The sequence below is a fragment of the Pristiophorus japonicus genome, chromosome 15, assembly GCF_044704955.1.
Source record: "Pristiophorus japonicus isolate sPriJap1 chromosome 15, sPriJap1.hap1, whole genome shotgun sequence".
Classification (NCBI taxonomy): Eukaryota; Metazoa; Chordata; class Chondrichthyes; family Pristiophoridae; genus Pristiophorus; species Pristiophorus japonicus.
In genome coordinates, this window is record NC_091991.1 from 67,720,982 (window position 1) to 67,745,709 (window position 24,728).

General features: G+C 46.4%; 1 protein-coding gene across 2 annotated transcripts in view; it reads left to right on the forward strand.

Moving 5' to 3' along the window:
• efcab6 (EF-hand calcium binding domain 6) overlaps positions 1–24,728 on the forward strand; it is a 190,580-nt gene that overhangs the window by 34,544 nt on the left and 131,308 nt on the right. For both annotated transcript variants that reach the window (XM_070900566.1, XM_070900567.1), the window contains exons 9-13: positions 1,651–1,799; positions 7,178–7,288; positions 8,286–8,372; positions 20,850–20,949; positions 21,212–21,382. In XM_070900566.1, the coding sequence (XP_070756667.1) occupies positions 1,651–1,799; positions 7,178–7,288; positions 8,286–8,372; positions 20,850–20,949; positions 21,212–21,382 (618 nt within the window). The remainder of the gene's footprint in view (positions 1–1,650; positions 1,800–7,177; positions 7,289–8,285; positions 8,373–20,849; positions 20,950–21,211; positions 21,383–24,728) is intronic.

A 24,728-nucleotide genomic window follows, 5' to 3' on the forward strand; every position in this document is an offset into this window, starting at 1 on the left:
GGACCGAAAACAATGGCGGGGGATGGGGGCGGGGTGAAATCAGACTATCTGATGCACTACTGATCCTTTGTTCTGCTGCACATGGACAGAATCAGAAATACTACGTAAAATGTAATAGTTTGTGTGGTGTAAAAACTTAATGAAAGGATGAGAAAACTTGAAAGATAAGTACTGATGTTAAAGGGTAATTGCTCTCCCCAGATAATTTTGTAAACCATCTCAATTGTAAGGATCCTTCATATGATCTCCTAGTATTCGTGTCACTGTGAGTAGTTAGTTTTCTAATCAATTCAGCGAGTTATCTGCTTTCCCCTCTAGCCCCAAATCACTGTTGAGTTTTTGATACTGAATCTGCTACTACGATCATCCACATAAAAGCAAATTAATTGGGGGCCCAAATTTGGTGAAACACAAGTTCCGCCATTTTTCGGTAGTCCCCAAGCGGTGAGTATTTTTTACCGCCCGGTACTGCTGGGGCCGAGTGAGCGGGAGTTTCATCCCACTTTTCTCGGCAGTGACGGGAGCGGAGTGCAGCGGGCGGTGGCCGATGGAGGGGGCGTTTAGACTTGGAAATTTTTGGCTCCCGAGTTGTGCGCAAGCACACGCGGCTGTCAAACACCGCCCCTCAAGAGGCCAGAGACTGCCGACCTGATATCTCTGTGGGTGGTGTGTGTGAGAGATCGCTATGGGGGTTGGGGGGGGGGGGGGTGTGTGGCGTGGGGAAGAGATTGCTTTGGGGGGGAGATCGCTGTGGGGGTGGTGGGGGTGAGAGATCGCTTTGGTGGGGGAGATCGCTGTGGGGAGGGAGATCACTGTGGAGCTGGGAAGAGATCGCTGTGCGGGGTGAAAGAGACAAGGGGGGAAGAGAGAGATCGCTATGTGGAGTGGGGGGGGAGAGAGATTGCTGTGGGGGTTGGAGTGAGATTGGGGAGTGAGAGAGATTGTTGTGGCGGGGGGAGGGTGAGACTGGGGGGGGGTGAAAGAGACTAATAAAATGTTTATTATAGTTCAGTAATAAATGAGTAAATAAGGCTTTATTAGACCATTTATATTATTGCCTAACACTGGAAAATACTACAATCCATTTAAAAATACTTAAAACTATGGATAACTATAAAGATCTGTGTAATATCAAACAAACCTGTCAGTTCTGTGTACATACCGCCCACTTAAGATCCACTTAAAAGCACCAGGACGGTATGCAGTTCCGGCAGTATGTTGGCAGTATGTCATGAAACTTGCACTTTTGGGCATTATGTGAGCGGTTCTACATGGGCGGGTGGTGTGCATACCGCCCGGCGGTATGTCACTCATAAAACTTCCGCCGGGCAGTATGTCGATGGTATGTACCTGTTTTTTGACGAAACTTGTGTTTTTGGGCGGTAAGCGGGCAGTAGTGGGTGGTATGTTGATGAATTTCGAGCCCTGGATGTTTTAAGTAAATAAATAAAAATGTTATTATTGGTGACTGTTGCATGCCCAATTTCCATATATAGTTACATATATACATTCAAACACAGTGAAAATAAATATTCTTTAAAGTTATGCAAGTCCAGCAAACCACCTGCCCACTGGTCTATTTTTAAGTGCTGTTATTTGAAAAAAGGAAAAGTAAATAGAGTTAGCAGCAATCTCCTTTTTTATTCCCAGGTGCAACCCAGCTATCACAGTTTGTTGCAAGCATTTTCGGCTTGTGATACGACCAAAAGTGGTTTAATCTCAGTGGAAGATCTCAAATCAGTTTTCAACACTTTTTTATTTCCCATGAGCAATGAAATCTTTGAAGGCCTGATGGATAGGTGAGCGAATAGGAAATGTGCCATAAATACTGTTTTGATTAACTTCAGATATGTTGTCTGAGCATTCTAAGCTACTTTTTTGTTCATGTTATTTATTTGTGTATTTTGTGTTTTTGCAATAATATTACCATTAAACATTGAGGAACAATGGTGACATCTGTAAATCCAATCCAGAGATTGATTTGAAATCTCTCGTGGCCATCAGTTACACCAGCTCCGTGGAGAATGTTCTACATGGAAACATAGAAGGCAGAATACAAATGCAATATCTTTCATGACTATACTGGGTGGGGATAGTTACACCTTTACACTAGTATTGGTTTTGATCCCACTTCACCTAATATTCTACTAATTGTGTCCATTTTCAACCTTAGTTTGCACATTGCTGTGAATTAAACTGTTATACCCACCAACTGTTTTCTTTTCTTTTTCAAAAAAAATGTTCCACATCAACAACCCTTAGTCAACCAACATTTATTTGTTCATTTCCGTCACCTGAGCTGTATCTAGAATAAATGAATCATAAAATAATAAATGAATGTTTTGAAACGATATTGGCTCAGAAGATCAAGATGTTGAATCAGTTTGGATGGAGATAAGGATTAATAAGGGGAAAAAGTCACTGGTGGGCATAGTCTATAGGCCCCCTAACAGTAGCTACACTGTTGGACGGAGTATAAATCAAGAAATAATGGAGGCTTGTAAAAAAGGAATGGCAATAATCATGGGCGATTTTAACCTTCATATTGATTGGACAAAGCAAATTGGCCAGGGTAGCCTTGAGGAAGAGTTCATTGAGTGTATCCGGGATAGGTTCCTTGAACAATACTTTGTAGAACCAACCAGGGAGCAAGCTATCTTAGATCTGGTACTGGGTAATGAGACAGGATTAATAAACAATCTCCTAGTAAAGGATCCTCTCAGAATGAGTGACCATAACATGGTTGAATTTCAAATTCAGTTGAAGGGTGAGAAAGTTGGATCTCAAACCAACCTTAAATAAAGGAGACTACAAAGGTATGAAGGCAGAATTGGCTAAAGTGGACTGGGAAAATAGATTAAAGTGTGGACGGTTGAGGAGCAGTGGCAGACATTTAAGAAGATATTTCATAACTCGCAACAAAAATATATCCCAATGAGAAGGAAAGACTGTAAGAGAAGGGATAACATCTGTGGCTAACTAAGGAAATAAGGGATGTATCAAATTGAAAACAAGGGCATACAATGTGGCCAAAACTAGTGGGAGGCCAGAGGATTGGGAACATTTTAAAAGTCAGCAAAGAACGACTAAAAAAATAATAGAGAGGGAAAATAGATTATGAAAGTAAACTAGCAAGAGATATAAAACCAGATATTAAGAGTTTCTACAGGTACATAAAAAGGAAAAGAGTTACTAAAGTAAATGTTGGTCCCCTAGCGGATGAGACTGGGGAATTAATAATGGGGAACAGGGAAATGGCAGAGACTTTGAACAAATATTTTGTATCAGTCTTCACGGTAGAAGACACTAAAAACATCCCAATAGTGGAAAATCAAGGGGCTATAGGGAGGGAGGAACTTAATACAATCACTATCACTAAAGAAGTAGTACTTGGTAAAATAATGGGCCTAAAGGCAGACAAGTCCCCTGGACCTGATGGCTTGCATCCTAGAGTCCGAAAAGAAGTGGCTGCAGAGATAATGGATGCATTGGTTGTAATCTACCAAAATTCCCTGAATTCTGGGGAGGTCCCAGCAGATTGGAAAACCACAAATGTAATGCCCCTAATTAAAAAAATGAGGCAAATGAGGATTTTTTAATTAAAAAAGCAGGAAACTATAGACCGATTAGCCTAACATCTGTTGTTGGAAAAATGCTGGAGTTCATTATTAAGGAAGCAGTAGCAGGACATTTGGAAAAGCAAAATTCAATCAAGCAGAGTCAGCATGGATTTATGAAAGGGAAATCATGTTTGACAAATTTGCTGGAGTTCTTTGAGGATGTAACGAACAGGGTGGATAAGAGGGAACCAGTGGATGTGGTGTATTTGGATTTTAAGAAGGCATTTGATAAGGTGCCACATAAAAGGTGACTGCACAAGATAAAAGTTCACGGGGTTGGGGGTAATATATTTTAGCGTGGATAGAGGATTGGCTAACTAACAGAAAACAGAGAGTTGGGATAAATGGGTCATTTTCCGGTTGGCAAACTGTAACTAGTGGGGTGCCACAGGGATCGGTGCTGGGGCCTCAACTATTTACAATCTATATTAATGACTTGGATGAAGGGATTGAGTGTAATGTAGCCAAGTTTGCTGATGATACAAAGATGAGTGGGAAAGCAAATTGTGAGGTGGACACACAAAATCTGCAAAGGGATATAGACGGGCTAAGTGAGTGGGCAAAAATTTGGCAGATGGAGTACAATGTGGGAAAATGTGAGGTTATCCACTTTGGCAGAAAAAACAGAAAAGCAAATTATAATTTAAATGGAGAAAAATTGCAAAGTGCTGCAGTACAGCGGGACCTGGGGGTCCTTGTGCATGAAATACAAAAAGTTAGTATGCAGGTACAGCACGTAATCAGGAAGGCAAATGGAATGTTAGCCTTTATTGCAAGGGGGATAGAGTATAAAAGCAGAGAAGTCCTGCTACAACTGTACAGGGTATTGGTGAGGCTACACCTAGAGTACTGCGTTCAGTTTTGGTCTCTCTATTTAGGGAAGGATATATTTGCATTGGAGGCTGTCCAGAGAAGATTCACTAGGTTGATTACGGAGATGAGGGGGTTGACGTATGAAGATAGGTTGAGTAGGTTGGGCCTATACTCATTGGAGTGCAGAAGAATGAGAGGTGATCTTATCGAAACATATAAGATAATGAGGGGGCTCGACAAGGTGGATGCAGAGAGGATATTTCCACTCATAGGGGAAACTAAAACTAGGGGGCATAGTCTCAGAATAAGGGGCCGCCCATTTAAAACTGAGATGAGGAGGAATTTCTTCTCTGAGGATTGTAAATCTGTGGAATTCTCTGTCCCAGAGAGCTGTGGAGGCTGGGCTATTGAATATATTTAAAGCGGAGATAGACAGATTTTTGAGCGAGATGGGAATAAAGGGTTATGAAGAGCAGGCAGGGAAGTGGAGCTGAGTCCATGATCAGATCAGCCATGATCTTATTAAATGGCGGAGCAGGCGCGAAGGATCAAATGGCGTACTCCTGCTCCTATTTCTTATGTTCTTATATGGACATACTGCTAGTCAGTGAGATAGAGAATAGCTGCAACAGGCTATGGATCATCCCCCTGATGGATCAGATGACTAAGATATGGATAATTGAGTTATACAGACTTGGAAGGTCCCAGATTCAATCCATGGTCTGTGTTGAGTTAGACGATCTTAGCCAATGTAACAGCATGGATATTACAATTGATCTTGACTGATCGCCTACCGACCTCTTTCACCCATCGGACACGCCTTAATACTTGGCACCATTCGTTTGGGTCCCTGGTGACAGCCTGCTGATGCACAAAGCCTGCTGATGCACAAAACCTGCTCCCAGCCAGACTCCAGGATACATATGATGCCTAGACGTTAAAATGGTCCGGGCGCAACCGTGTGAGTTTGTTGCTCGCCTCGCCTCCACCCATGCCACACCTCTGGCCTGTGTTAAAATCAGGCCTTTTATTTTTGTCACATGCCCACTAAAAACTTGATTGAGTCTAATTTCACAATGGCTCTTACAGTTAGCAGACAAAGCAAATTTTCATCCATCCTTCTGGGTTGGTTTTGAACCCACTTGCCTCTTTTGATGTGGTCATTTATATAAGAACATACGTAAGAAATAGGAGCAGGAGAAGGCCATTCAATAAGATCATGGCTGATTTGATCCTAGCCTCAACTCCACTTTCCTGCCCGCTCCCCATAACACGTGACTCCCTTATCGTTCAAAAATCTATCTATCTCCACCTTAAATACATTCAATGACCCAGCCTCCACAGCTCTCTGAGGTAGAGAATTCCAAAGATTCACGATCCTCTGAGAGAAGACATTCCTCCTCATTTCTGATTTAAATGGGTAACCCCTTATTCTGAAACTATGCCCCCTAGTTCAAAATTCCCCCACTAGGGGATACATCCTCTCTGCATCTACCCGGTCAAGCCCCCTCAGAATCTTATATGTTTTAATAAGATTGTCATCTGTCATAATTCAATTCACCAAATTTACCCTTTTAAAGGTGCACAAATAATAACTGCAAATTGTATGTGGAACTAAATCATAATGGCATTTTGAGTAAGCACGATGCATTCTGGCCCCTCTCGTTCCCACTGGTTGCGGAAAGCTTTGAGCGTCCCGGCGGACACCGTGTGCTCCCTCGCTTGGGACATCCGGACGTGGACATAGCCGCGGAAGAGAGGCAGGCAGCCGGGGTAACCACTCCCATCGATTGTGCCCAGCTGTATCACCTAGTCCCTGAATAACTCCTTATATTAAAAACAATTAGTTCAATATTAAATGGAACTTGATTGCACCTGTGCTTTTGGAACCATGGATGAATCAGTTGTGGAATGTGAACCAGTCCTATTGGCTAGATTAATTTTCCAAAAGTTTTACTTGATTACTTTCGGACATTTATCATCTTTATCATCATAAATATTTGGGGGCCGAAATTGCTCCCTTTTTAAGGCCTATTACCGCCTCTAAAACGTTTCCGCCACACCTCGACTTTCCTCCTCGCCCGGCGCTCCAACCCCTTGTCAACGCTACGGGAGCGCTGTTACTGCTGGTCGGTGATCCCGACAGCTTCGCGAGGCGGGAAGCTGCCAGTGGCTGGACGGTACGGCCACTCTTAACAGGGAGGGCGCAGCACCGCGGCCGCCATTTTGTTTTATTTGTCGGCCAACTCTGCAGTCAGCCCGACAATGGCGACCCCTAGTTTGGCTAGGCCGCCAATCTCGGCACCCACTCTTGAAGGGGAGGGACGTTGCTATGCATCAGCGAGACGCGACACGACAGCATCGCGCTGACGTCATCACCGCCATGCTGATGTGCTCAACGTGGCAGTGATGGACATCTTACGGCTCCCAATGCAAACTAGCCCCTACACCGAAACAGCGCCCCAAAGCGCTGGGAGGTGGTGACAAAGTTAAAGTGCTGAATTTTCCGCCTCTGCCCTGCGACTCCCGCGGTGATGATTCAAATAATTCAAAAAATAATACTTCTCCAAATGGAGGACAATTTCCAACACTTTTTCTGTGGTTTGTTGCTTTTTTCAGGGAATTATGTAGGTAAGATAAAATCTTCGAGGGTCCTAATTTACATCGTCTGTAGAACGAACAGTATTAATGAGCTTTTATTCCACACTTCCTTATATTGTTATATATTTTGTCTTCTGGTTCAGGTTCAATATTAAAACTACTGGCAAAATAGCATGGAAAACATTTATACTGCAATTTCCAGAGTCAGCAGTTATGGAGAATAGATGGGCCTTACCAAAGCAGCCAGACCACAAGTAGGTTTACCTTTCTGGATGGTAAGATTATTGACTATTTCTGGTAGTATGTTGTTTCCCCTACAATAGCTACTGCTTGTTAAAACAATTTCTTTGCTTCTCAAGATGGTAGAAAGTAGGTCAGCAAAGCTATTGGCTTGTCTTACAATTTTACACCTTTAAAAAACCATACTTGACTTCACTGTGTTAATTTTCTTTTGAAGGCTACTTATGCTTTTGGACATAGTTGCAGTATTGCTCTTGTTGAACAAGATTCCAGCTTCCAGTTAAAGTGGCATTTGGGGGAATAGGATAGGTTGTAGCAAAGGTGTTTCATATGTTGCAACCCAATAGCTAGTATTTTTGACTTTCTGGTTGCTTTTGACAACAGCTGAATAAATTGGCCATTTTGCCACTGGACTAAAATTTATATATACTAGTATATTTGTTGTGATTTGTTTCATTCTCCCTTGCCATGCCTTCTAGAGAATCTTTCTTCTTCCACAAACCCCCACAAGGGCATCAGTCTCTCTGTTTCTCTTTCTCGCCTGCCAATTTTCTGAGCCACAGTGCTGCTGAAATAAATAATGTTGGGAATTTGTTCATTGGAGACAGATTCCTGCACATATGTGTATAACACTTCCCCCTTTCTGCTCTTTTTTTTCTTTTCAGTTTCCTTTTTCTGCCCTTACTGTTTTTTAATTTCTTTTTCATATTTGTTTTGGCAACATTTCCCCCACCATTTCCTGCAGCATTCACCTGTGTGGGGAAACTATGAGAGGGGGAACATGCCACAAAAAACAAAGATTGAGAGTTCGCAGATCATGTATTCTTGTTTGGGGATGCCCCAGGTTATTGTGGTGCTGGGATCAGGAGGAGGACAAATAAACTCTAGCAGGCAAACTCCAGTGCACATTGGTGACAGAATTGGCAAGCTGCTCGGATGAAAAAAGCTGTGTGGACTTCTGGGAATTGTAGTCCCGGGACACTGGACAAATTTAACACAAATTTTGTCTAGTTCTTTGCAGGGCGAGAGCGTGCCTGGTATCCATGATTCTCTGGGGTTTGCTGCTTGCAGATCACGGAATGATAGAGTAACGTTTGGGTAAGTTTGTGAATTTCCTTTATGTTTCTTTATTTGATGAATGTTAATTTTAGAGAATATGGGGCTGAAATTCGGAGGTGCTAAGTTTTATCTTTTTGAACACTTAGCACCTGGCGAAATAAGCTGCAAAATTGTGGGAAATTGGGCACTTTTGCCTCAGAAATGAAGGGGTGCTAATAACCTCAGTGGAGTGCTGTAGGGGCGCTCATACCAGAGCTGCACCCAATTTCAGGTGACTTTCATTCAGCGATAATTAGCCTCCTGCTCATTCCAGTTCTTAAAGGGGAAGTCGTTTCAGGTAGCACCTGGTCATTTTCATCATTGCTGGAGCTCACTGAAAGCTGGACGGAAGGTCTGAGATGGCTGCTCTAATTCCTCTTAGAAGGGCCACTCAGTTCAATGACCTGGCATTGGAGACATTGGTGGGGGCAATGGAGAGAAGGAGAGATGCATTGTTCCCTCCATCTGGGAGAAGGTCAATGCTTCAGGTGTCAACCAGCGCCATGGTCGACAGAAGCCCAACACTATGCAGGAAAAAAATTCAATGATCTCAGTCAGGTGGTCAAGGTGAGTACATGTTTACACAACTTTTACATACCAGCCTCTGTCTATGCACACTCTGCAAACTAGGACTTAACCCAACAGGCAACCACTAATCATCTGTACCTACTCACAGTCACATCCTCATATCACACCTTGCCTATATTCACAGCTATTTAACCATGGTAGGCATATCTTCTAAATACATAACTGGACTCTTACTCACATGGGTTCCTTTCTTTTTCAGGTCAAGATGGCACATAACAGAAGGAAGAAGCAGCGGACTGGAGGGTAAGAAGCTGAACTGCGCCAGCTGACTGACTTGGAGGAATGAGTGCTGGGGCTCTTAGGCCCGCAGATGATGGACGCCATGGCTGGCAGATACGTCGAGCCCACTGGGGGCAACAATGGTATCTTTATCCCCTTTTCCCATCCCACTTCCCCGTTAAACCAGAAGGCCTTATCACTTTCCAGCTCCTCATAATTTGTGTGAACACCTCCCCATCAAGGTCCTCATCTGAGTCTTGTGCTGTAGAACTCGCGTTAAATCAGAAGGTCTTATCACTTTCCAGCTCCTCACACTATCTGCCTTCTTTGCTCTATTCCTGTCCCCATGCACTCACCTTAACGCAATTCTTGTGCCATTTAGCCTGTGCCTGTCACGAAGGAGAAGAGGGGGATGAGGATGAGGAGACGGAGACCGAGGAGGAGCCAAGCACTGCATCACTGCTTCTCTCGCCCGCAGGCACTAGCTCAGATACTGGCACTATGCATTCCTCAGAAGTTAGGTTAGTAGAGGGGTCTGCAGCAGGGCCTAGCAGGTTGCAGCGCGGCCAAGAAGAAAGGGAACCTTGGAAGCTATCTGCCCAGAATGTGAGTTCGCACGTGAGTTCTGCTACACAGGACGCAAATGAGGACACAGAAAGAGTGATGGTCATACACTTCGCCCTGATAGGTGCAGTGGCAAGGGTGCCCGAGAACTGCTCAGCAGTGGTAAGGAACGTAGAGGAGTCCGCCTCATGCATTATACACAGCTCTGCGCACACCGTGGAGCCCATTGCCAGACTGCAGATGATGGTGGACTCCCAGAGAGGACATGTGGATCCAGACCTCATGACCTGTGTCATGGGCGATGTGGCAGCTTCCATTGCGGTACAGGCGGAAGCAACGCAATGTCTTCGTGCTGTAATGGCGTCAATGGTTGCTCGCATGGAAGCTCAGACTGCTCTCATGTAGTCTCAGCTTGATGCCGCGCAATGTCTTGGTGCTGTCATGCCATGCAAGCTCTGACTGCTGCCATCGTCGCTGGGTTGACCGGGGATCTCATGGTGTCGCAGCAGCCCAGCAATCTGTCCTGCAGGAGATTGGTGGGGATGCTAAGATGCTGCCCTGGGGGAGTAGCAGTAGGTCAGTGGAGCAGGAACATGCTGTCCTCTCTCATAGAAACATAGAAACATAGAAAATAGGTGCAGGAGCAGGCCATTCAGCCCTTCTAGCCTGCACCGCCATTCAACGAGTTCATGGCTGAACATGAAACTTCAGTACCCACTTCCTGCTTTCACGCCATACCCCTTGATCCCCGAGTAGTAAGGACTTCATCTAACTCCCTTTTGAATATATTTAGTGAATTGGCCTCAACTACTTCCTGTGGTAGAGAATTCCACAGGTTCACCACTCTCTGGGTGAAGAAGTTTCTCCTTATCTCGGTCCTAAATGGCTTACCCCTTATCCTTAGACTGTGACCCCTGGTTCTGGACTTCCCCAACATTGGGAACATTCTTCCTGCATCCAACCTGTCCAAACCCGTCAGAATTTTAAACGTTTCTATGAGGTCCCCTCTCACTCTTCTGAACTCCAGTGAATACAAGCCCAGTTGATTCAGTCTTTCTTGATAGGTCAGTCCCACCATCCCGGGAATCAGTCTGGTGAATCTTCGCTGCACTCCCTCAACAGCAAGTATGTCCTTCCTCAAGTTAGGAGACCAAAACTGTACACAATACTCCAGGTGTGGCCTCACCAAGGCCCTGTACAACTGTAGCAACACCTCCCTGCCCCTGTACTCAAATCCCCTCGCTATGAAGGCCAACATGCCATTTGCTTTCTTAACCGCCTGCTGTACCTGCATGCCAACCTTCAATGACTGATGTACCATGACACCCAGGTCTCGTTGCACCTTCCCTTTTCCTAATCTGTCACCATTCAGATAATAGTCTGTCTCTCTGTTTTTACCACCAAAGTGGATAACCTCACATTTATCCACATTATACTTCATCTGCCACGCATTTGCCCACTCACCTAACCTATCCAAGTCACTCTGTAGCCTCATAGCATCCTCCTCGCAGCTCACACTGCCACCCAACTTAGTGTCATCCGCAAATTTGGAGATACTACATTTAATCCCTTCGTCTAAATCATTAATGTATAATGTAAACAGCTGGGGCCCCAGCACAGAACCCTGCGGTACCCCACTAGTCACTGCCTGCCATTCCGAAAAGTACCCATTTACTCCTACTCTTTGCTTCCTGTCTGACAACCAGTTCTCAATCCACGTCAGCACACTACCCCCAATCCCATGTGCTTTAACTTTGCACATTAATCTCCTGTGTGGGACCTTGTCGAAAGCCTTCTGAAAGTCCAAATATACCACATCAACTGGTACTCCTTTGTCCACTTTATTGGAAACATCCTCAAAAAATTCCAGAAGATTTGTCAAGCATGATCTCCCTTTTACAAATCCATGCTGACTTGGACCTATCATGTCACCATTTTCCAAATGCGCTGCTATGACATCCTTAATAATTGATTCCATCATTTTACCCACTACTGAGGTCAGGCTGACCGGTCTATAATTCCCTGCTTTCTCTCTCCCTCCTTTTTTAAAAAGTGGGGTTACATTGGCTACCCTCCACTCGATAGGAACTGATCCAGAGTCAATGGAATGTTGGAAAATGACTGTCAATGCATCCGCTATTTCCAAGGCCACCTCCTTAAGTACTCTGGGATGCAGTCCATCAGGCCCTGGGGATTTATCGGCCTTCAATCCCATCAATTTCCCCAACACAATTTCCCGACTAATAAAGATTTCCCTCAGTTCCTCCTCCTTAATAGACCCTCTGACCACTTTTATATCCGGAAGGTTGTTTGTGTCCTCCTTAGTGAATACTGAACCAAAGTACTTGTTCAATTGGTCTGCCATTTCTTTGTTCCCCGTTATGACTTCCCCTGATTCTGACTGCAGGGGACCTACGTTTGTCTTTACTAACCTCTTTCTCTTTACATACCTATAGAAACTTTTGCAATCCGCCTTAATGTTCCCTGCAAGCTTCTTCTCGTACTCCATTTTCCCTACCCTAATCAAACCCTTTGTCCTCCTCTGCTGAGTTCTAAATTTCTCCCAGTCCCCAGGTTCGCTGCTATTTCTTGCCAATTTGTATGCCACTTCCTTGGCTTTAATACTATCCCTGATTTCCCTAGATAGCCACGGTTGAGCCACCTTCCCTTTTTTATTTTTACGCCAGACAGGAATGTACAATTGTTGTAATTCATCCATGCGTTCTCTAAATGTCTGCCATTGCCCATCCACAGTCAACCCCTTAAGTATCATTAGCCAATCTATCTTAGCCAATTCATGCCTCATACCTTCAAAGTTACCCTTCTTTAAGTTCTGGACCATGGTCTCTGAATTAACTGTTTCATTCTCCATCCTAATGCAGAATTCCACCATATTATGGTCACTCTTCCCCAAGGGGCCTCGCACAATGAGATTGCTAATTAATCCTCTCTCATTACACAACACCCAGTCTAAGATGGCCTCTCCCCTAGTTGGTTCCTCGACATATTGGTCTAGAAAACCATCCCTTATGCATTCCAGGAAATCCTCCTCCACCGTATTGCTTCCAGTTTGGCTAGCCCAATCTATGTGCATATTAAAGTCACCCATTATAACTGCTGCACCTTTATTGCATGCACTCCTAATTTCCTGTTTGATGCCCTCCCCAACATCACTACTACTGTTTGGAGGTCTGTACACAACTCCCACTAACGATTTTTGCCCTTTAGTGTTCTGCAGCTCTACCCATATAGATTCCACATCATCCAAGCTAATGTCTTTCCTAACTATTGCATTAATCTCCTCTTTAACCAGCAATGCTACCCCAGGATGACAGCATTCCTGATCCCACCACTGCCACTCCGCCATTGCACTTGTCGCTGTCACCCAGCCAGCCCAGACTGCCGCCGCCCAGCCTGAGGTGGTGCAGTCTACAGCCGGGCCTTCCAGGTCCAGAGCTGATCAAAGGCATCCTGCAAGGCCCTGACACACAGCAGCCTTCCACCAGCCGTGCTGCAGCTACAGAGAACACACTACAGAGGAGTATCAGAATAGGTCAATGAAAGAGGGGATATAAGGAAATGCACAAGGGTGACGAATAAATACATATATATATATTTATATATTTTATTGTTGTTGGATATATGTTGATTGGAATGTCTAATGTTTGCTATTGTCTCTCATTTCAGTCTTGGAGCTTTGGTATAGAAGGGCAATTTGATGTAATGATGGGACGTCTAGAGGAACCGGAAAATGGGATGGAAATGATTGAAAGTGAGCTCTAATGAGATGGTCGCAGACCTCCCTTTCAGGATCGTGATGGAGTCACTGCCTCCTCCCTCGTAGCTGTTGCTGCTCCTGCTCCTCCTTGTCCTCCTGCTGTTGCTCCTCCTAGCCCTCCTTCTCCTCCTGAGGTGGTGGAGCTATGCCTGGTGGCAGTGGCTATGCCTTCAAGATGGCCAGTTTGTGCAGCATGCAGCAGATGACGATGAATAGGGACATCCGCTCAGGTGAGTACTGCAGGACTCATCCCGAGCAGTCAAGGCAGCAGAACCATTGCTTCAGCACTCCTATGGTTTGCTCACTGATATTCCTGGTGGTGACATGGCTCTCATTGTACGAATGCTGGGCAGGAGTGGTGGGATTGCAGAGGGGAGTCAGGAGCCAGGTGGATAGTGGATAGCCCTTGTCAATGAGCAGCCAGATGCGAGCTTCATTTGGGGGCTGGAACAGAGCTGGCACAGGTCTGGTGCAGGATGAAGGCATTGTGGCTGCTGCCAGGATAGCGGGCATTGACTGTGAGGGTTCTGCATGTGTGGTCACACATCAACTACACATTCAGTGAGTGGTAGCCTTTGTGGTTACGGAAGATCTCAGGATTGTGATGCGGTGCCCTCAAAGCGACGTGGGTGCAGTCAGTGGCACCCTGCACCATGGGGAAGCCCGCTATCCTGGCAAAGCCACATGCACGCTCGTGCTGCTTCTTTCTGCTCATGGGGAAGGAGATGTAGTCCCTCCTCCTTCTGTACAGAACTCGTGGATGGAGCGATGGACGGTAAACTGGGAGATGTTGGAGGTGTTTCCTGTTGCTCCCTGGAAAGATCCATTGGCGTAGAAATTGAGCACGATGGTGACCTTAACTGCCACTGAGAGAGCCGTCCTCACCCTGGTATTAGGCTCAAGGTCTGGTTGCAGAAGATGGCAGAGCTCTGTGACCACGTCGTTGCTGAAATGCAGCCTTTGCACACACTGCTCCTCAGTAAAACAGTCAGGGAACTGCTGCTGGAATACCCGGGGAAAGTATGGCCTCCTATTGCCAGCCCTGTGGCACCTTCTTCCTCTCACAACATGTTGCTGTCTTTCTCCCTGTCCTGCTGCCTCTGGTTCTCCCTGTCCTGCCTCTGGTTCTCCATGTCCTGCTGCCTGTCTTTGTCTGTGCCTCTCCCTGCGCCTCTCCCTTTGCTTTGCTCCATGGGCCTCACCATAAGCCTCTCCCTGTGGTGCTCCCTCAATTTTCCTTTGCCTTTCCCTCTGTAATTGGTGCTGCCTTTGTCTTCATCTTAGCATCTTCTGACGGTGACATCGGAGCAGGAGGTTGAGTGCCAGCACAGCCCCCATGAAGCCCCGATGTTGTAAGTTCAAAACTGCTGTGAGTTATACAGGGGAAAAGTTAGGAGGAAGAAAACTCCTTGAGGTAAAAATCGCTGTTATCGATTCACCAACCACCCTGCAGAAAGCAGAAAAAGTAATGGCCGACAGAAAATTGTTTTCAAGATAGCACCTATAAATAGCGCTGCTCCATCCGGTTCCCAGATGAAGCTGTCGTTGTCATCGTCAGATGCTAAGGTAGGTTGAGTGGGGCAATTTAACTTCCGAGTGGTAAGGGGATGATGCGCACGGCGATTACCTCATCATCGCTACATGCAACCCAGTGGGGCGCTCCCGGCAGGAGTGAGGTGCTACCTCGTAGTGCCTCTGCAAAACCCAAGCCCAATTCCATGTAGGGCAATTTTGGTGGCCCGCCCAGATGAAAATCGTTTTGCGCCCCATTTTATATTTTGCTAGAATGTGACTGTTCTAAGATATTTTTGGTGATTGGAGAGAAAATTGAAAATGGGGAGAAAGCTTTTGGGCAATCTGATGGGTGTATAATAGTGAAAATCATAAATAACCAGTTAGAAAGGGGGAGGGAAGGAAGGAAAAAGATCTTAACCAGTGAGAAAGAAAAAACACCTATTGAATAAGGTGCTGGGTAGGAAATGGCAGAAAAATGGGCTGATGATGGCTACTGCCTCCCTGCCCTTCCGTGGGTTTCCTTCCACCAGAAGCACCAGTAGTGGTCCCTTCCCCATGACCACATGCAAGGGGAGGCAGGGCTCGGGTCCTGCGAGGCTCCCGGTCAGTTGAAGAAGGCGGATCTGATGAGGGATCATGGCCACATTGATTTTGACAGTTCTGTCAGTGTTCTGCAGCATTGAGATGCTGCAAATACTGAGAAGCGCTGCACAAAGGTGCAGGGCTGCACCCAGGCTCTCCCATGACTACCTGCAGATGCTTATGGAGGGAGTCACAGCATGCAGGGTGGTTCTCTTCCCTTCCAATGGGTGGAAGAGACTTCCCCAGGACACCAATGCAGCTTGGCTGCACATTGCACAGGAGGGCACAAGCAGGGATGTCATCAGGAGGACCTGGCTGCAGTGGCGCAAATCTTTCAATGATCTCAGGAGATCATGAAACGTTACTGCAAAGCCACACTCAACCTCATGTGCCTCTCATCACATCCCCATCACTCTGCCTTGCCTATCCTACTCGTGCACATCCTTACACCAACTTATCTTGCACCTCCACCCATCTCTCTATCTATCTACGTTATCACATGCCCATCTCACTAGCCACATCTCACACTCGTCCTCATCCATGTCCAATCATACCAACTAACAACACACAAGGGTAGGCACTTGGGTCTTTTAGCCAATGTTCATGTAGAGTTTCTGCTAATGTATTATCAAACATTGAAATCTTTGGCCCCGAACTTGGTGGAAGCTAAGTTCCGCCCAAGTGCCACCCAAAGGATCACTGAGATCCTGACAGTACTTTGGGCGGAACTTTCATGAAAAAGTCCTGGAAAGACCACCCGGCAGCAAAAAAAAGGACTTGCGCCATGAATCTGGGTGGCAGCGAGCAGGAGTATGCAAAGTACCGCTGAGGATGGAGGTGGGGGACTGATAAAATAAAAAATTTCCAAAAAAACCTGGAAACCCTTCAGGGGACCCCATCCACCTGAATCGCTGGAAAAATATAAAGAAAAGAAGTTTACTAGCCTTTTTTTGCAGGTCCTCATACTTACCGTTGAGGCTAGACCTGCCTCCACACGGCGGTATTATCCCCTGCTGCAGCGGACTCCCGCCCAGACCAAACTGGCAGCTCGGCGGAGTACACTTACGCACGTTGCACTTCAGCGGACGGTCCCAGCGGTCTTCCCTCCCTGCCGGTGGGAGGCCTCCACCAACTCACTCGGAGGGGAGACAGCCCAGAAAACTCAGCGGCAGCGGGCGCAGGCAGGCGGTGAGTCCACCAAGTTTGGAGCCTTTATTTTTAACACTTTGCATTCTTGGACAGATTTGTGTTAAGTAGATTTGGAAGTAGCTTAATGAGCTACAGTGAATGGTGAGACATAACGGTACGCTCCACTATGGTGATGAGTGTAAACGGAATGGCTTGGTCATTGCAGGGATGCCTTATGATACTGGTGTGGGGTGGTACTAACCCGGCGCATCATGTGGCAGTCAGGGTGTACAGCGTCAAGTGATGTAAATATGGCCATGGTGAGGCCATCCCTGGCGACCCGGACAACAATGTGGTTGGGTGCTGATGCCCTGTATCCTGTGCAGCATCAGGTGATTGCGGAGAAGTTTAGTGTTGGTGGTGAAGCTGGTGTGTTTAGTGATGTTGGTGTTGTGGCTGATCATGGTGGGATTCTGAGGACCAAGGTAAGATTTTCTCAAGGGCACCGATGCTGCTTGCATAGATGGCAGCTGAAGTTGAGATGACAGAATCGATCTGTCAATTATGAGAGCGGTTGCTCCAAGGAGGTGACAGTGGATAGAGAGTCCACTGCAGACACTTCCAAACTGCATACAGCTCAAAAGTCTCTTACAAATCCTGAAGGCTTCAGCCTCTGAGATTGAAAGTGAACAGCTATGAAATGGTAGCTTTTATACCACTTCTGCAGCTGTCAACTAGTCAAAGCAAAGAAGTCATTGAGAACTCGACACACTTACCTGATGTGAAGCCCGAGCGACAGGAAGCTGCTGAAAAACTTGGTAAAATGGTACGTACATGGTAAATATTCTTTTTAAATACCTCTAAACTACCTCTTAATGATGTTAATTGGCTGACCCGCCGCTTGGTGCCGGGTCTATGAACCGCAGCCAGACCCGCACTCTTTGGAAACTGACAAGGAAGCGGGTTCAGAGCAAGATCCAGACTCTCTGTCGATTACGGCTATTTTGACAGTGGGCTCACCTCACACTGTTCGCATGCCAGACACGAGACTCACAAAGCAAGCGCTCTATTCGGAATTCCTTCACGGCAAACAAGGACACCCTCAAAGCCTCCCTGATAAAGTACAACATCCCTACTGACACCTGGGTGTCCCTGGCCAAAGACTGCCCTAAGTGGAGGAAGTGCATCTGGGAGTCTCGTCGCCGAGAGCATGCAGAGATCAAGCGCAGGCAGCGGATAGAGTGTGCGGCAAATCAGTCCCACCCACCCCTTCCCTCGATGACAGTTTATCCCACCTGTGACAGAGACTGGTTCTCGTATTGGACTGTACAACCATCTAAGAACTCATACTAAGAGTGGAAGCAAGTCTTCCTCGATTCCAAGGGACTGCCTATGATGATGATGATCCAATCCTCCTTAGACACAGTATTGCCAGAGGACTGGAGGATTGCAAATGTTACACCTTGTTCAAAAAAGGGAAGAAAGTTAAACCTGGCAATTACAGGCCATCAGTTTAACATCGGTGGTGGGGAAACTTTTAGAAACAATAATCTGGGAGAAAATTAGCAGCCACTTGGACTAACAAAGGAGAGCCAGCCTGGATTTGTTGACTAACTTGATTGATTTTTTTGATGAGGTAACAGAGAGGGTGGATGAGGACAATGCAGTTGATGTTGTATATATGGACTTTTAAAAGGCATTTGATAAAGTAGCACATACAAGGCTTGTTAGCAAAATTGAAGCCCATGGGATAAAGGGGGCTATAGCAGCATGGATATAAAATTGGTTAAAGGATGAAAAACAGTGGGCTAGAAATTGCCCTTCGCTCCGATTGGGGGCAGTAACTTTCCGGGGCTAGGATTTCCTGTGCCCGACCCGGACGTCCCGCCCCCGATGCAGAATTGGGCTGTACGCCCCTCAAAGGATGCGGAGTGCTGTCTCCGGTGCTCCGCTTCCTTTGAGGGATGCTCCCGGGGCGGCAGCATGGCGCTGAGTCCAGCTTTATGCAGGTGCTCTGCGTGGCGGTGACACACTACAATGCCACTCCCCTTCCATTAAAGGGGAGGGCTACTGTGCACCCTACGGGCCCTTTTGTGACCGCCACTGGGCCACCAGGGACGCGATCGACCGGGCCAGCAGCCTGGCTCCCAAAACAGAGTGCTGGGCTGCACGATGGCGGCCTGGTCGATGTGAAGGCCGCCATTGTTGGGCCGATGCAAGAGTCAGCCAACAAATAAAGATGGCGGCCCGGGGCGCTAATGGCCTCCCCTTTAAGGGGTGCCTAGTGGCGAATGTCCGCCAGTTTCACGACCTGCGAAACTGGCCTTGACATCCTCGTGGCCAGCGGAGCGGAAAGGGGTCCGCGCAGGGCAGTGAGGGGTTGGCGCGCACGACGATTATGTCATTTCTGGTAGCGTGCCGGCCCAGGAAGCGTCACTGCTGGGACAGTGTCCCACAAACCTCCGGGGCAATTTCCCAGGAGGCAGAAGCGCACCCACCCTACCCCCGGGCGAAAACGCCATTGCACCCCGTTAGTGCCCCCCAGAGGTGCTAATGGGGCTATAAAAAGGGGCAATTTCACCCCTAGAGAGTTGTGGTGAATGGCTGTTTTTCTCACTGGAGGGAAATATACAGATGTATCCCCCAAGGTTCAGTACTAGGACCATTACTGTTTTTGATATACATTAATGAATTGGACTTGGAGATACAGGGCACATTTCGAAATGTGCTGATGACACGAATCTTGGAAGTGTCCTAAAGTGTGAGGAAGATAGTACAGGGTTCAGTGTCCGGAGTTCTGAAATTCAGAATGTTCCGGAATCCAGACACCGGACCCATCCGTGGCGGGATCATCTGGAAAGATGCCAACCTATGATTTTTTTTCTTTGTACTTACCGCATGGATCCTTGATGCGGTCGGAAGAGCCATTTTCAGGACTTTGAAATTTTTTCAGAGTCCCAGACGAAACGTGTCAAAATGGGAGCGGGCCATAGACTCAAAGGCAGGCTGAGTGGCTGAATATAGGTTGGACCGGGACTCCGCCACTGTCATCAGCGGTGGAGTAGTGGTGACATCACAGCGCATGTGTGTCACCACGCTCTCTCCCCTCTGTTAAAGGGGAGAGAATCAGGCATTTTAAATCTTCGACCACTAGGCCACCCGGGAGGGCTTCGGCCGGGCCAATGGCCTGGCACCCACGAGGAGGCGCCAGGCTGCCCGTTGGCAGCCCAGCTGAACCCAAGGGCACGGTCTTCCGGACTGACCGAGAAGTTGGCCGGCAAAAATTAATAGATGGCGGCCACGGCAGTGGGCATTCACCTTTAAGGGCTGCCGTGCTGCTGGTGCACCGACAGAAAAACCTATCGGGGGCACCGCGCAATGGGGGATCGACGGATCGAGCTGAATTTAGGTCGGTAAGTTTTTATTGTAATTAAAAGCGGCAGTGCACTAACTGATGACTCGCTTGCGGCGGTCATCAGCATCTGGTGGTATGGGGTCCAGGCTGAAAAATCCCCGACCTGAATTTGGCTCGGGTCAGTTAGTTGATCCCAAAGCGGCGGCCATTCAATTTTGATAAATGGCTGCCGCAAACGGGCATTAACGAGTCTCTCTTAGACCCTGAATTTTGGCCCCCTGTTCTTCAAATACTGCCATTGCAACTTTAATGTTCACCTAAACCATCAGAAAATGGTGAAATGTCTTATCTGAAAGGCAGCACAATCAACAATACGGCACTCGTTCATCATGCATGTGTGTCATTCTGAGTTATATCATCTAGTCCTGCAGTAGGGCTTGAGGCCACAAACTTCTGACTCAGAGGCAAGCATGCTAATAACTGAGTCAAGCTTACAGCATGAGATTAAGAAGTTAAAATGATTAAATGTTTTATTATGTATACCTAAAATATTATTTTCTGTTGAATAAAGCCATAGTGGCCTGAAAGGCTGTGATTTAACCTTGGTCCTTGTTGTGGCCTTGGTGCTGATTTCTCCATTTATAATATGGTTTGAACCCTTTAAGTAAATTCCAGGCTTTATTACTCTCGCTTCAATCTTCACCATAATTTTATATCTATTCAAACACTGACAATTATCCCGTCACAGTGTGGATCCTGTTGGAGGACTAAATGGGAACAGAAAGAGGGGAGACATTCTCGAGAAACTACATAAATATTTCCAGGAGAGATACCCCGCACTAAAGAAGGTATTCTTAATATTTAATTATGTAAGATAGTGATGTTTGCTTGTACTTAATGACAATTGCTATCTGGAACTAGAATATATTTCAACTTTTCAGCATTACAATCGTACCTTGTAACAGAAAAGCTGAACATTTCTTTAGGGGTGTACTTTAGTTTGTAATATGTAAGGAATTTTGATTTTGGAGACTAGCATTGTTGCTTATATAAAATCATTGTTTAATGCTGAATGTATTTTCAATAAGGAAATTAATGTTTTTCTCACAGAATCACAAAGGCATAATCAGTAGACAAGAATTGCGCCAAATTTTGCAGAGTTTCCCTTTTCGAGTAACTGATGAACAAATTAAGGATCTTATGTTGCTGCTGGATCCAGAGCATTGTGGCGTTGTTCACTATAACCAGATCCTGGATTTGAGTGAAACTGATGAAGAAACAGTATGTTAAACATATCATTCTTTTATCTTTAACCAAATGGAGTATAATGTGTATGTTTGTGGGGATCGGGAGAAGGCAGTAGTTACTGGTAAATAAACTCAGTTATCACAGTGACTTGTGGAAAGATGCTGTGGAACTGTATAAAGTTTATTGATAGATACACTAGTGTCAGTGGAGGATTACAATCGCAAATAATTTGTGAAAAAGTCACAAAGAATGCTACAGGGCACACTACACCACAAGAAGCGGAATATTAAAATTCTAACTCACTCCAAAGTCAAACACAGAAAATAAACATTGATGATTGTACTGCAGTTTAGGTAATCTAAACAGAGAGCAAAGCTTCAGAAGTTCAGAGCATTAGACAAAGCTTGAGAGCCAGCCTAAGACATTTTATTCAAGCGCACAATTCTAATAGCTTCTTGTGTGTCAGCCACGGCTCAGTGGTAGGACTTTCACCTCTGAGACAGAAGATCATGGGGGTGAAATTGTCCCTTTATTGTGCCCCATTAGTGCCTCCAGGGGGCGTTAACGGGGGCGCAAGGCAGTTTTCGTCCGGGGGAGGGGGACGTACCGCCTCCTGGGAAATTGCCCCGGAGGTTTGGCAGGCGCTGTCCCGACAGCACCGTGCCCCGCAGTTAGCGGCCTGGGCTGCCGTGCAACCGGCAAGGATGTCATCGTCATGCGTGGCGACCTCTCACCGCCCCGCGCTGACCCCTTAAATTTCCCCGTGGGCCGTGAGGTTGGCAGACATCTGCTCCCAGGGCACTGTTTAAAGGGGCGGCCTGCAGGGCCCTGGGCTGCCATCTTTATTAGTTGGCCGACTATTGGGTCGGCCAGACCATGGTGACCCTAGCGTGGACCGGGTCGCCATCGTGCAGCCCTGCACTCTGTCTAGGGTGTCGGGCTGCTGGCCCGGTCTCACACGTCCCTGGTGGCCCAGTGGCAGCCACCAAAGGGCCCGCAGAGTGCGCAGCGGCCCTCCCCTTTAATGGAAGAGGAGGGACGTTGTAGCATGTCAGTGCTACGAGGAGCATCCGCGTAGCGCTACACTCAGTGCTGCGCTACCGCCCCGGGAGTGCCCCTCAAAGGAAGCGGAGTGCCGGAGACAGCACTCTGCTTCCTTTGAGGAGCGGTCGGCCCAATTCCACATCGGAGGCAGAACATCCGGGCTGGGCTATATAAGTCTCGGCCCCAGAAGGTTACCACCCCCAATTGAGGTGAATGGCAATTTCACCCCTCATAGGTTCAAGCTCTTCTACAGGACTTGAGCACATAATCCAGGCTGACACTTTAGTGCATTACTGGGGAATGCTGCATTGATGGAGATGTCATCTTTCAGATGAGACACTAAATCGGGACCCTGCCTGCCCTCTCAAGTAGAGGTAAAAGATCCCATGGCACTATTCTAAGAGAGCAGGGAAGTTGTTTTGGTATCCTAGCTATCAGTTAAATTATCTGGTCATTTAACTCATTGCATTTGTGGAACCTCTCTGTAACAATCGTATTTAGTACAAAACTTCCTTTCACCAGATGATCACAGCTCTTCCTTACTTGCAGGTTTCTATTGTCGAATTTTGGTATATTTAGAATATTGGTAGGTGACTGCTGTTGGTGGGTCTGGTTCCAATGCAACTGAGTCCAACTTCATACCCTATGGCTATAATCTTCAGACCTTCATGCAGTTCTGATAAATGACCTTGGACTGAGATTAAGGGGCAGCAAAATCTGCTTTTTTGTGACTCTTGATTTATGAAATTGATACCTTAAAACATCCTGTCCATTTGTAATCAGTAGCAAAACTCTCATTTTGTTTAGTTTAAATTAGATATTTTTCACAAACTCCATCTGTTGATCTTCAAGAGGCTTATTTTTAGCACCTCCTCATATTCCTTGACAGGATTCAAGAAAACATTTTCCAAATAGATGATCCGTCTTTCTCTTTCTGCCTTCAACCTCCCTCTCTCCTTCTGTTGCAACCGTTCTAGTTTTGGTTTTATTGATAGTACTATGGTCATTTTGTGTAGAGGATAAGCACCGACATAGACTGGTTGAGCTAAATTGCCTGTTTCCACATTGTAATTTCTAAGCAATTCTATGTGAATTCTCTTCAACGACCGTTTTAATTTTATTTTTCTTGTATTCTTTTTAAGCTCCAAAACACAATCCTCCATATTTTTCTTCCTTCTTTACTCTAACTCATTCTTTCCAAAACTTCAAACCTGTGTAACTCTTTGGTCCCAAGTTTCCACACGATAAAAAACAGGCGCCCCTCCGAGCTGGGCGCCCGTTTTTCGCGCCGAAAACGGCGCCGGAAAAAAAACATGCGATTCTGGAGCGCCCTGCAGCTCCATGTCTGCTTGGCGCGGCGCCCAGGGGGGCGGAGCCTACCACTCGCGCCGATTTTGTAAGTGGGAGGGGGCGGGTACCATTTAAATTAGTTTTTTTCCTGCCGGCAACCCTGCGCGTGCGCGTTGGAGCGTTCGCGCACGCGCAGTGTGAAGGAAACATTGGCACTCGGCCATTTTTGTAGTTCTTTGTAGCTGTTTAATTTTTGAACATTTTTTAATAAAAGCACATTGCCATCAGCACATCAGCACTGAGGCTTCTTGCAGCAGTGAGAAGGCTGCAGGAAGCCTCAGAAAGTTGAGGCAGTCGTTTCCCGACGGCCTCACCCCCCCCCCCCCCTGCCGCCACGAATGGCTGCTGAACTTGTGAGGCTTCCTGTAGCCTTCTCACTGTCTCCTTCCCCCCCCTGCCCGCCGTCGGGAACGAACGGCTTCCTCCTCCCCCCCCCCCCCCCCCGTGGGAATGGCTGCCTCAACTTGTGAGGCTTCCTGCAGCATTCTCTCTGGCTGAAGCACTTTCACACAGGTAGGAAGATGGTTTATTTAATCTTTTCTTTGCTTATAAATTTTTATTCAGGTTGGATTTATTTGTATAATATTTGTATAAGTATAAATAAGGATTTATTGTAGAATTTAATGACTTCCCTTCCCCCCCCTCCCCCCCCACCTCGTTCTGGACGCCTAATTTGTAACCTGCGCCTGATTTTTTAATGTGTAGACAAGGTTTTTTCAGTTCTACAAAAATCTTCACTTGCTCCATTCTAAGTTAGTTTGGAGTACGTTTTCACTGTGGAAACTTTCAAATCAGGCGTCAGTGGCCGGACACGCCCCCTTTTGAAGAAAAAATTCTGTTCCAAAGTGAAACTGTTCTAACTGACTAGAACTGCAGAAAAAAAAATGTGGAGAATTGCGATTTCTAAGATAGTCCGTTCTCCACCAGTTGCTCCTAAAAATCAGGCGCAAATCATGTGGAAACTTGGGCCCTTTACATCTATCTT